Here is a 13,488-nt window from a genome sequence, read left to right on the forward strand (position 1 = left end):
GGGGGGGGGGTTTGGGTGGTTGGGGTAAAAATGGCATTTTGACTTCAGATTAGACTTAATGGAATTATGGAATAATTTGATTTATGGCTCAGTTAAGAGTGAGCATATAAGATGGAACATATTCTCTCTCTCAAAAGATATTGATATTGTATTGTATTTGGCTATTTTAGCCTCTATCTATACCATATATGATGAAACCCTTCATGATATCAAAATGCCACAAGGAAACTATGTGAGCAGTCGAGGAATTACATGGAAATGCATGCTAATACATGAGGAGGTGAAGAAAGAAACACTCAAAAGACAAATCCATTCAAAGTAAGAAATGTAAATGCTATGGATCTGTACATTTGTATATAATCATCCAATCAATCCCTGTTAGAATTACAAGATAGGAAAATGTTACCCTTTCTGGATTCCCCATCACTCTTGTTAAGTTCCAACATCAACAAAAACTCCTGCTTCCATTATTTCTTGGAAGTAACAAATCAACAGGTAGCAGTAACAACTTAGTGACTGCCACCACAAAAATAAGATCCATGGACACATGGTATATCTCTTGTAAAAAAAACCCCACTCCTATTTCTTTTGGTTTTCTCTGTTTTTGGGGATTGGAGTAATCTCCATACAATAGCTCGGAATCATTGTTGGCGCTCTATATGCTCTACGCTCGTCTTCCATCATGCCTGAACTTCCTTGAAGGACTCATCAATCATCCAATCTAGAGTTCTAGAGTGAGGCTTTCATTCATGAACATTATGACATACCATCGGCTGGTCCACAATTGAGTTCAGCAGCTTCTTCATACTTTGCCTGGGTCCATGAGTACTATATACACTGGAGATACAAACTTGAACATGATGGCCCCACCAGAGCAAGATTCTCAGACTCAAAGGATCAAAAAAACACCAGATACAACTTTAGGTACAAAAAGAGCGACTCCTCACTCTTTTGTATATGGTAGTGCAAAATCTTTGATTCTTTGCTTGAGGTGCTGCAAAGAGACGATAGATCCACATAAAGATCAAATGGAAAGAGGCAATATAAGAAAAAAAAAAAAAAGACTTAAGAGGCAATTTAAAAGTAAGAAACAGTACATGAGGAACCAAAATTACCTTTAGTTCTTCATGAAGCACAATAAATATCTTCTTTAGCCGTTTATGCCTCTGCAGAAGTTGGACCCTAGTTAGTTTATTATGGACTTGAAAGTAAGTGAGAAAAGGAGAACCTGATGCAATCAAACCATTGTATAAAAGATAATAAAACTATAAATACTACTGTTCTGGTGCCATATGATAACGGGAACAACCATCAACTTCTTTTTCCATTAAGTTGCTAACCCAATTTCAAGGGACATTGCAATTAGTTTTTAATCAAGTTAACATATATATATATATATATAGATGTATATATTTTTTTTAATGATGAAAGAATTCTAATATTTCTTTATTGAAAAAAAATTTCCCAAGCCAGATACAGCTATTTGTCCCAACCCGCAACTTAAGCACTCGAGAAAAATATTGGAATTACACCTATACACAAGGTCCCTCATAAACACCAAGGGTATAGCACATAAAAGATGCATGGCCCTAGTCCAACTGAATTGTACAAAGATTTCAAACTAAATAATAAAACCATGTGCAGCACAAGGACTTGTCTCTTAGTGCAGAAAGCTCAGGCTGCAACTCTCTAGTTTGAGACATGGCCACTTTCTCTGCTATAATGCTGTGGACCACTTATCTTCTATTTTTGGTTAGTAAGATCAGCAGCAGTAAAAAGTTGGATAAAGATGGACTTTAACAATTAAGTATTCTTCTTTGTTGGCTTCTTTGTGGGGTAAAAGGAATTTCAAATATTACGCTCGTTTTTTTTTTTTTTTGGGGGGGGTGGGGGTCAATAGAAGCAATTTTATTTATACAGGCTCCGTTTGGTTGCAATGGGAATTTAAAGGAAAGGGAAGCGAAATTTTCATATTTTAAAAAGAAATGTTTATAATCATTACCCCATATGATTGTATAAATTATTTAATTTTTTAACCATATTTAGTAATGATATAGTTTACATATTATAGCACAGGGTTTTGGATGCTAAGTTAAGTGAAATTTTAAAACCAAATATGGAATAATTTGAAGTTAATGTTAAAGTTGCATGGGTCATGATTACTGATGTTCCCAGGTTAACACTGAGAGGGGGGGGGGGTGAATCAATGGTTCCAAAAATTTTATTGTTTGCAACCCAACAGAAACACTTCTAATTTCCAAGTTCTAGATTGGCCAGGACAATCTCGTAATTACCAATCCCGCAAACAACGACACATCCACCTCACACCACAATGAAACTGGGTCTACCAAACAGTGTCCCACCACTCTGCACAACACGCACTTCAAATAAATGTAGAAAAATAAATGCGAGACAATAACACCAGATATACGTGGTTCATCCAGAGTGCCTACATCCACGAAGGAATACCCATATAGGGTTTAGTATTTCCCCAATACTCAACTTTTTAACTGCTACAACGGTCCAGGAACCTATCTCTGCTTCAATCTAAGATGCAACTCAGACAAGGGCAGCAACCCCACACCTTAGACAAGCACCAACTTGCTAGGTTCACAATTTTAAATCAATAAAATAAATTGATCTAGAGTTTCTCAACAATAAACAGACTCTAGAATACAAAATAGGGATTTCAGATACGGATTACCTCGCCGTGTAATCCCATTGATGATTGCTTGCTTGACATATAGAAGAACATGCTCAAACCATCAACATAACAGCAAAGCAGTAACCTTTCTTTCTTGTTCACAATTGAGTCTCCATTGCACGCTTAATAAAGACAAAGTGTGATAGCCATCGAACTTACTTCTCCCTTCTTTCTCTATTTCTCTCTAGAACGGCTGCCAAGGGTTTTCTGTTTCAGTTTTGCAGCGCTAGCCAAGACTCACGACCCCTCTAATCTGATATAGTATTCAATAGCAACCGACTCAAGAATGCCGTGTCAAAAACAAGATTGAGAACCACAGGACTCTCTAATAGAAGCAGTCCACAACTAACGAGGAATCCTCACCTTTTGAAACTCACTCTCTATTTCAAATTCTGCTAATATATTAAGCAGCAGCAGCTCACGCACATGAAACAAACGTCCCACTTCAATTAACTACTTTCTCGATGTCCAATGAGATACTGACACATAACATCAAGGAATCCTTTTTAAAATCAGATTGTATAACCTCCTTGTTGAATCAATAACACCACAGCAACAAGCGTAGGTGATGTACACCTGTGTGAAAGGAGTTCTACTCCTATTGGACTGCTAACAGTGCTTACCCATCACTTTTACAACTTCTAGCCGAAATTACCTTTCAATAATAGAGTCACGATTGAACCCTACTTTGCTGAACCGCTTTGTATATCATATAATAATGCTATATATAGGGCTGCTGTCCACGTGTACAAGAGCCCAATTCCATCAAAACTTAAGAACTCATACTTCTGTCCACGTACTAGAACTTCTTACAATTGCTGAAATTATAAACTCTATAATGCTTAATGACATCATTGTTCATAAGCTGCTGAAGTATTAACTCCATAATGCTTGAATAAACTTGAATCTTGCAGCCATATAAATTAATCAAATAATTCCACTAGTCCTAACCTTATAATGCAGCTGAACCATATTATTGAACCATGAACCATTAGTGAGTTCTCAACTAGGCCAAACCAATTAACCATATTCCTAGTTGCTCTTAGTTTCCAACAATGACAACATGCGATCCAATTTCCCAACAAATATATTTCTTTTTTAAGTACGAAAATTTTACTTCCCTTCTCTTTAATTCCCCTTACGGTTACATAGCCACAAAGAAACCCGGGGAGAATCTCCCACAAGAAAGAACAACAAGATCAAGTAGACACAGGTGATGTTACCCACCAAACTGAGAAAGCTTCAAATTTGAAGCACTAGAAGCCAAAAAAAGAGCTTCCTTGGTAAAAAAAAAATGCAAGAAACAAAAAAAAATGATACATGAGAAAAATTCGAAACCAAAAGCTTAATATCAACCACAACAGCATCCATGGCCCATTCTAGCAATCCAGAAGAGTTGTTAAGTCTAGCAACAAGTGGCTGACAGTCAGAGAATATAGACCATATTTGTCACGGCGTCTAGGCGATCCAAGGAGTTGAAGAGGGTTCAAAAACAAGGCGTCCAAGGCCATGGAACCTCGGGGGAACTGCGAATCCTACCCCCTTAAGGATTAAAGTTTCGGTATCAGTCGCCGTATCGGTCGGCCAAAATTAAGATGCGTATTGGAGGGTGTCGTATTGTATCGTATCGGAGATACACTAAGATACGCTAAAGATACGCACATAAATGGATAGGAAACACTTTTTTATACACTTTTGCATAAAAAATTTGTTACAAAAAGCTATTGATAATATGTATTATGCTTAAATACTAAACTGAGGGTATTGCACTAAGAATTCAAGGTTTGTAGTTGTCCCATAGATGTAAAATCCTTGTTTCGAACATTGATTTCCACTTTAGTTAGACAAAAATATGGATGACAACAATTTTGGAATAAAAAAATTATGTTTTTATGAAAAATGACCCAACTTGGCCATTATATGACCGTAGCACACTGTATCGGTACGTCGAATTTTTGAAGAATACTATTCCAATCCTTAAAGGCAAGAACTTCATGAAAAATGGGTTTCTCATATGAAAACTCATCAGATAAATCTTTCATTCTTTCAGTGGTTAAAAATTTACCATCTGGAAAAATCACCTAACTCTCCACAGGTGAATGTTATCAAGAAGGCATCAACCACTTATGTCACGAAGGAAGGAACCGAAATTGAATCTGTTCATCCTCCCTTTCAAGCCTTAAAAATAGGTCCAAATCAGATGGCTATTCCTCTCAAAACATCCAGTAAAGCTTCATCCCAATTGACTGAATTTCATCTTAGTCAAGTTGTTGAACAAAACAACTATACTAATTCATATCTTCAGTCCATAGGAAGCCAAACTAATTGTATTGAGACAATTGAAGATTCCTTAAAGGCCTCTACCTCGTCGACCTCTTATGCTAAAATAGAGCATTGGCCAACCTTTGCTTCTCAACCTAGAAGTAACCAAAAGCCAGCCCCCGTTTCTCAACCTAAAAGCAATCAATCTATAGCCGTGAGGATACGCTCCTGGATCTGCTCATCAATTAAAAACGGAAGACGACGCCGAGCAGTTTGGAAAATTTTGAAAAAGGGCGTCTGGGCTGCCATTGAGGACGAAGGAGCTATAGGTAGATCTGAACCGATGCCTCGTTTAGGCACAAAAAGGGAGCCAGTTAATAGTGAAATATCAAATTCGAATGGAACTATGTTCCCCATTTAGAACGTCATGTTTCAGTCAAATGGTGGGGTAAATTTGACATTTCACCATGAAGCTTCACCGCATTTTATGTAAATAATAATGTTGAAATTGAAAGAGGTGCACCCAGACTTGTTATCAACTATAAACCTTTAAATAAGGTTCTTAAATGGATCCGATATCCTATCCCTAATAAGAGGGATCTTCTCAACAAATTATACGCTTCCAGCATATTCTCTAAGTTTGACATGAAATCAGGATATTGGCAAATTCAAATTGCAGAACAACATAGGTATAAGACAACTTTTGTTGTCCCATTTGGCCAATATGAATGGAATGTTATGCCTTTTGGTCTTAAGAATGCTCCATCTGAATTTCAAAACATTATGAATCAAATTTTTAATCAGTATTCACAGTTTAAAAATTGTGTACATTGATGATATCCTTATTTACTCTAAGGACATTTCACAACATTGGAAACATTTAAATCTATTCTTCTCTGTTATTTGTCAAGTAGGACTTGCTGTCTCTGCTAAAAAGATTAATTTATTCCAAACTAGAGTTCGCTTCTTGGGACACTATATTTCATTTGGCTCCATTATTCCCATAGAACGAGCTATTCAGTTTGTTGATAAATTTCCTGATGAGATAACAAATAAGACTCAACTCCAAAGGTTTCTTGGTAGCCTTAATTATATTGCTGAGTTCTACAAAGATTTAGCAAAGGATGCCAAACCTTTGTTCAATAGGCTTAAGCAGCAGCCTGAACCTTGGACAACTATACATACTGACTCTGTCCGAAAATAAGCTTAAAGCTAAGGAACTTCTGTGCTTAAGTCTAGCACGACCAGATTGTTTTAAGATTGCTGAGACGGATGCTTCCAAATTCGGATACGGTGGTATTTTGAAGCAAAAATGCCCTAACATTCCCAAGGAAGTTTTGGTACGTTTTACTTCTGGTACTTGGAATCCCACTCAACAAAAATATTCAACAATAAAGAAGGAGATTCTTTCACTCGTTTTGTGTATAACTAAATTTGAAAGTGATCTTCTGAACCAACACTTTTTGGTCTGCGTAGACTATAAAGCGGCTAAAGATGTCCTTGAGAAAGATTTAAAAAATCTGGACTCCAAACAAATCTTTGCTCGATGGCAGTCGCTACTTTCTGTTTTTTATTTTACCATTGAATTCATTAAAGGTCTCGATACATACTGAAAAGTACATTTCACTAGATTTTATTATTTCCATAGAGTATCGATGTGTATCGGTGGTGTATCGGTGCGTATCGGTATGTATCGATATGTATCCTACAATACGGAAGGTTTTTAAAAATTCCATGTATCGTATCAGTAAGGGCCGATACAGATACATATCAGCAGATACAGTACGATACGTACCGATACTTAAAACCTTCCCCCCCCCCAAAAAAAAAAAAAATAAAAAAAGAAAAAAAGAAAGAGGTAGGAACCCAGGGGTTATTGTGTTATGCTAGTTTGATTCAATGAAATACAGAGAAACTTTGACTAATAATAATAAGCTCTGACAGGAGCTCTCAAGGGAGTCTAGGCCAGCTGGGTTCTTGGATCACATAGGAAATAAGCTGCTAGTGTATTCATGTTCGTTTGGTATATGTAGTTCCAGTTTCATGGAGAATACTTTTACTTTGGACCTTCAGACTACAATGAGAAGCAGTTGGGACAACATGGTTATTGAAGGAGATGATGCCTCAGTTTCTGATTTTCCCTTTTTTTCCTTGATCGAAAGCATCTCAATATTGTTATACTCTCATTCACTTGTCTAGCTTCAGCTAGTCCTGTTCTTGTTATCATTAACATTGTTCCCTTTTCATCTCTTAATGAACTCTTTGGTTATTTATAAGAATTATAAAAAATGAAGGCCATAATGATAGCCACTTTACTTGGAGGAAAGAAATTCCTACTCTGGTAGCTTGTAAGCAGGGATGTAACTAAATAGCACATTTAGCAGTTAGTATCATCTCCTTAACATCTTTACAGGTCCTAATCAATTACACTGTTACAACTACTTGATGCAGTACTGAAGGCACCAAGGGTCTACACAAGAAGGACCAAAAGGGTCGACCCAAGTGGTTGACTGGGTCGACCAAATCTGGCGGCTTATGATATAGCCCACGGTTTGGGCTAGTGATGGGGGATATTAGATTATATTTAGTTTCTAAATTTAGTCCTATAATTAGTTTCTAATTCCTATCTTAAGTAGTTTCTAATTTCAATCTATATCTAGTTTCCTTTTTCATTAGTTTACAATTTCAGTTTTAGTAACTACATGTAAGTAGTTTTTAGTAACTCAAATTTAGCAACTTCTGAGTTGCTATTATTTGTAAACCACCCCCCCCCAAAATCATTATAAATAAAGGAAAGGGCTTTCTCATGCCCACGATTGATGTTTTATGAAAAGTTACTTGTTGCTGCTGCCGCTAGCTTCTATGGTTTCTCTGTGTGTCTGATCACAGAACAAGGGACTGGTGTTTGATCCAATCGACACTCTGCGGCGAGAAGTCTGGGTGGATTGCTATTATTTCTCGTTTTCTTTATTGGGTTATCTTCTCCAGCAGAATAGGTAAGTATTCTGAACTTTCTGCAGAAATTTTCTGGGTTCTGATTCTCTGCTTTCTCTTCTATTGACCTGTCTGTTTTGGAAGTTCTGGCCATCAATGGCCTTATGATTTTGGTCAAAGGTTAGTCTTACCCAGAAGGGGACTCGATCCAATTCTTGGGTCAATCAGACCACTGGTTCAGCTGATGTGGACTGTTCTTCAGATCTGGCTGATTATGACTTCTGCCCAGATTTGAATTCTGATTTTTGTTTCGTTCTTGCTGGAACCTGCTGACTATATAACCTAGTGTTTGGCCTCTTAATTTGGTGGTTTGCAACAATAGTCCTTGGCTGTTAGTTCATTACATTATTCCTGAACTGCTGATTTTCATCTGTCAGAATTATACTCTGTTATATCAGTTTAATACCAATTTGCTGTGGATTGTTGTGGAGGTCATTTGGTTGTTCTTTGGTTTAAACTTTCCTGCAGTTTGGGTCTAATTTGGTTTGTCAAATATAGTCCAACATTAAGTGGTATCAGAGCATGGCTGAGAACAACACCCCCACCCTAGTTTCTCTTATGGAGATGCTACAGAAAATGAGAATTGAGATGAAGGCTGAACAGCAAGCTTTGTAGACTGAACTGAATGTAAGGTTGTTTGCTATGGAGACCCAATCACAACAACGTACCCGTGCTTCCCATACACCACCTAAGGTGGAAGCCCTATTGAATGTAACTGCTAAGTTGGCTAACAGGAGACCTATCCCTAATCTGAGACCATCACAAAGGGTTCTTGTAGAGCAACCTACTTTTGAAGAACACATAAGGGGATACTTTGAGACTGAACGTCCTGAATAACAGAGGTACTGTAGAGACTCACAGAAGGTTAAGCTTGACTTGAAGGAATTTGATGGGAGACATGACCCCCAACTGTTCTATGAATGGGTAGTGGCTTTGGATGATTCTTTTAACTATTATGACTTAACTGAGGAATGGAAGATGAAACTAGCTCATGCTAAGCTAGTTGAGGCTGCTCGTGATTGGTGGAAGACTTATGAGCGAGAATTGGAAGACCATGGTAGAGAGCCTATCACTTGGGAGGAGATGAAGCTTGACCTATCTAACAAATACTTGCCACGCAACTTCAAAGCTCGCATACAGGACCAACTGAATTCTCTTCGTCAAGGGACTATGACTGTTGCAGAGTACATGAACAGATTTGATGCACTTTATTCTCGCAAGGCATAAGGGAGAATTAAAGGCAACTATTATCTTGGATTCAACTAAGATTGTGAGCTGAAATCAATAGGGAGATTGGTATGGTTGATGTGTACTCAATGAGGGATTGCTTTGATGAGGCCCTACGAGCAGAGAAGCTTATAGTACAGTCAGGTAGAATGTTTGGTTTTCAAGCTGAGGAGGTCAAGAAAAATTTTTCAGCCACTAACCCTAGTAGCTCAGCACCCCCAAAGTCCACTTTTCCTCCACGGGCTAATCACAAAGGAAAGACACCCCTGACAGATGGTAACAAGATACAGTGCTTCCATTGCTAAGAGGTAGGACACTTTGCTAAATCTTGCCCACATAAGTAGAGAGTTAATGCAGTAGCTGAGGTTGAAGACTCCAATGAGGAAGATGAGTCAGCTCTTTACCCTTACCCTCTAGAGGATGATGATGATGGTGGATATGACTATAACATGGAAGACTCTAATGAGGATGGCAATCATGGAATACATATTGTTACTCGCATTTTGGTGGCTGAAACCAAAGGAGAGGATTGGCGACGTTACTGCATATTCTATAGCCGTATGAAGTCAAGTTAGCATACTTGTCAGATTATAATTGATAGTGCCAGTTGTGTCAATGTTGTCTCTAAAGCCCTTGTGAAGAAAGCAACCTTGAAATCTGACCCACATCCTCAACCTTATAAGATATCCTTACTAAATGGTAACATCTTGGAGGTGAATAAGAGGTGCTCAGTTCCTCTGAAACTTTACTAGTATGAAGAGAAAGTTTGGTGTGATGTAATTCCAATGAAACTCACAGATGTATTACTTGGTCGTCCCTGGATGTATGACAATGATGCCATGGTTGGAGGGAAGAAAAATCTATGTACCTTCATGTGGAAGGGTGTTCCTACAACTTTCTCTCCGGTAAATGTGCCAGTTGAAATCGACGACGAAGATCCCTAAGATCAAATCAGAAGGATGTTGACATTGAGAAGAAGGTGGTAGCCATGCCTACAAAGGAGCTGCTAGCTATTCCCCGCAAGCAGTTCTTATGCACAAGTCATGTGACTGGAATAGTTATGGCTCTTGTTACTTGGGAAGTCACTCCCCAACCTGAGGTAACACAGTGCACCTATCAGAGAGCTCCTATCTGATTTTTCTGACTTAGTCCCTGATGATCTCCCAGATGAGCTACCTCCCATGTGAGAAATACAACATGCTATTGATTTGGTACTCGGTTCGGTTTTACCCAACCTTCCCGCTAACAGACAACCCTACTGAACATGCCGACCTGAAACGGCAAGTGGATGGGTTATTGCAGAAGGGCTTCATTGACGAGAGTTTAAGTCCTTGTGCGGTACCAGATTTACTCACGCCAAAGAAGGATGGTTCTTGGCATGTGTATGGACAACCGTGCTATCAACAAGATAACAATCAAGTATAGGTTCCCTATACCACAACTAGATGATATATTGGATATGCTGTCTGGAGCAAAGGTCTTTTCCAAGTTAGATATGAGGAATGGCTATCATCAGATTCGCATCCGTTTTGAAGATGAGTGGAAGACCGCCTTCAAGACTAAGGATGACTTATATGAGTGGAAAGTCATGCTTTTCGGTCTGACAAATGCACCTAGCACCTTCATGTGAGTTATGACACAGGTACTTCGTCCTTTTATTGGTCGTTTTTTGGTTTACTTTGATGATATTTTGATATACAATAAGAACCAAGAAGCGCATATGGATCACTCAAGGCAAGTCTTGAGAGTACTCCGTGCAGAGAAGTTATACATCAATCTCAAGAAGTGTTCCTTTATGCTGCCCAAGGTTGTATTCCTTGGATTTATAGTGTCATCAAAAGGGGTTGAAGCTGATCCGGAGAAGATCAAGAGCATCACTGATTGGCCTATACCTAAGACACTAACAGAAGTTCGTAGCTTTCATGGTTTGGCTTCCTTCTACAAGAGATTTATTCATAATTTCAGTGCAGTTATGGCACCCATCACTGAATGTATGAAGGCAAGTAAGGGGGAGTTTGAATGGATAACTGTAGCGACCAAAGCCTTCGCTTTTGTGAAGAGGAAAATGACAGAGGCACACATTCTATGCCTACCAGATTTTGACAGAGTATTCGAGGTAGCCACAGATGCTTCACATGTTAGGCTAAGAGGAGTGTTAATGCAAGGAGGACACCCCATCGCTTTCTATAGCGAGAAACTAAATGAGGCCAAGAAACGCCATTCGACATATGATCTGGAGTTGTATGCAGTCATCCAAATGCTATGCCATTGGAGGCACTACCTCATTGGTAAGGAGTTTATTTTATACACTGATCATGAGGCCTTGCAGCACCTTCACTCACAGAAATCGATTAGCCACAGGCATGCCAAATGGATAGCTTACTTGCAGGAGTTTATTTTTGCTATGAAGTACAAGGCGGGAAAAGAGAACACAGTGGCTAATGCACTTAGCCAGAGAGTGCTCACACTTGACACATTTTCAGCACATGTTATCAGTATTGATCAAATATGGGGTGAGTATGCATCTGATCTTGATTTCAGCACTGTCTTTGTGAAGTTGCAACAGGGTGGACAACACCTAAAGTACTCCATTCATGATGGGTACTTATCCTTTGGCACACGGCTTTGTATTCCAAACTCTTCCCTATGTCATCACATCATACGGGAGTTACATGGAGGAGGATTGGGAAAACATTTTGGGAAGGATAAAACTCTTGCACAGGTGACGGATCATTATTATTGGTCATGCATTGCAAAGAATGTCGATCATGTGATCAAGAGATGCCGTGTATGTTAGTTAGCAAAAGGGGAAAAACAGAACACAGGTTTATACTCTCCACTACCTGTTTCTCATGCACCGTGGCTTGATGTTAGCATGGATTTTGTTCTTGGACTACCCTTACTAGGGAACGATATGATTCCATTACGGTGGTTGTGGATCATTTCTCTAAGATAGCTCATTTCATACCTTGTCGCAAGACTTTTGATGCTTATCAGGTTGCAAAGCTCTTCTTCAAGGAGGTAGTGCGACTACATGGGCTGCCAACTAGTATTGTGTCTGACCGTGATGTTAAGTTCATGAGTTATTTTTGGAAAACATTGTGGTTGAAGACAAATACAAAGCTGAACTTTTCAACTGCATTTTATCCACAGACGGATAGATAGACAGAGGTGGTAAATCGTAGCTTGGGAAACTTGTTGAGGTGTTTGGTTCGAGATTATGAGAAGACATGGCCTTCCATTCTTGATATTGCAGAATTTACTTACAACAGCTCAATGAATAGGACAACGGGTCGCACTCCTTTTGAGATCTTGCTTGGAGTTCAACCTAAGCGACCTATTGATCTTATGTCACTCCCACCCCAAGCTCGAGTTAGTATTGAGGCTGATGAGTTATTGCGTCATATTACTGAGGTGCATGCCAAAGTCCGACGATGTATTGCCTTGAACAATGAGGTGTATAAGGCTTCTGCTGATCGTCATCAGCGTTATGTGGAGTTCAAACCCGGGGACATGGTGATGATTTGAGTAAATCCTGAATGGTTACAGATGGGTGTCAACACCAAGCTACATCAATGGAAGATGGGTCCCTACAAGGTGCTGAAACGTATAGGACCTAATGCTTATGTGCTTGAGTTACCTAATGACATGACCATAAGCAACGTGTTTAATGTGGCTGATCTCACCTTTATGTTGGGTACCATTCGGATGATGGAGACACAGAACAAATGTTAAGGCTACCCCAACTGAAGCCACCTATTTCTGAAATTATTGAACATGTCTTGGATGATAATTACAAGACCTCCCCGCTGTGGCACCGGTTATCACATTTTTCTTGTCAAGTGGAAGGGCCACCCCCTTAGTGATTGTACTTGGATTCATGCTTATGACTTCAAGAGACTTGATCCCGACTTGCATGAGCACTACATGTCCCTTGTCCATTCGTCGGAGTCGAATGTTTTCAAGCCGGGGAGAGTTGATGCAGTACCGAAGGCACCAAGGGTCTACACAAGAAGGACCAAAAGGGTCAACCCAAGTGGCTGACTGGGTCGACCAGATCTGGCGGCTTATGATAGCCCACGGTTTGGGCTAGCGATGGGGGATATTAGATCTTATTTAGTTTCTAATTTTAGTCCTATGATTAGTTTCTAATTCCTGTCTTAAGTAGTTTCTAATTTCAGTCTATATCTAGTTTCCTTTTTCATTAGTTTACAATTTCAGTTTTAGTAACTACATGTAAGTAGTTTTTAGTAACTCAGATTTAGCAACTTCTGAGTTGCTATTATTTGTAAACCCGCCCC

At 39.0% G+C, this 13,488-nt stretch overlaps 1 protein-coding gene across 2 annotated transcripts in view; it reads right to left on the reverse strand.

Moving 5' to 3' along the window:
- Nucleotides 1-281: 281 nt before the first annotated feature.
- The window catches only part of LOC122081634 (dentin sialophosphoprotein), a 45,670-nt gene continuing 32,463 nt past the window's right edge, over nucleotides 282-13,488 (reverse strand). For both annotated transcript variants that reach the window (XM_042648822.1, XM_042648823.1), the window contains 2 exons: nucleotides 1,116-1,166; nucleotides 282-994 (listed from right to left, as the gene is read on the reverse strand). In XM_042648822.1, the coding sequence (XP_042504756.1) occupies nucleotides 944-994; nucleotides 1,116-1,166 (102 nt within the window). In that variant the 3' untranslated portion in view covers nucleotides 282-943. The remainder of the gene's footprint in view (nucleotides 995-1,115; nucleotides 1,167-13,488) is intronic.

Source organism: Macadamia integrifolia, chromosome 6, assembly GCF_013358625.1.
Source record: "Macadamia integrifolia cultivar HAES 741 chromosome 6, SCU_Mint_v3, whole genome shotgun sequence".
Taxonomy (NCBI): Eukaryota; Viridiplantae; Streptophyta; class Magnoliopsida; order Proteales; family Proteaceae; genus Macadamia; species Macadamia integrifolia.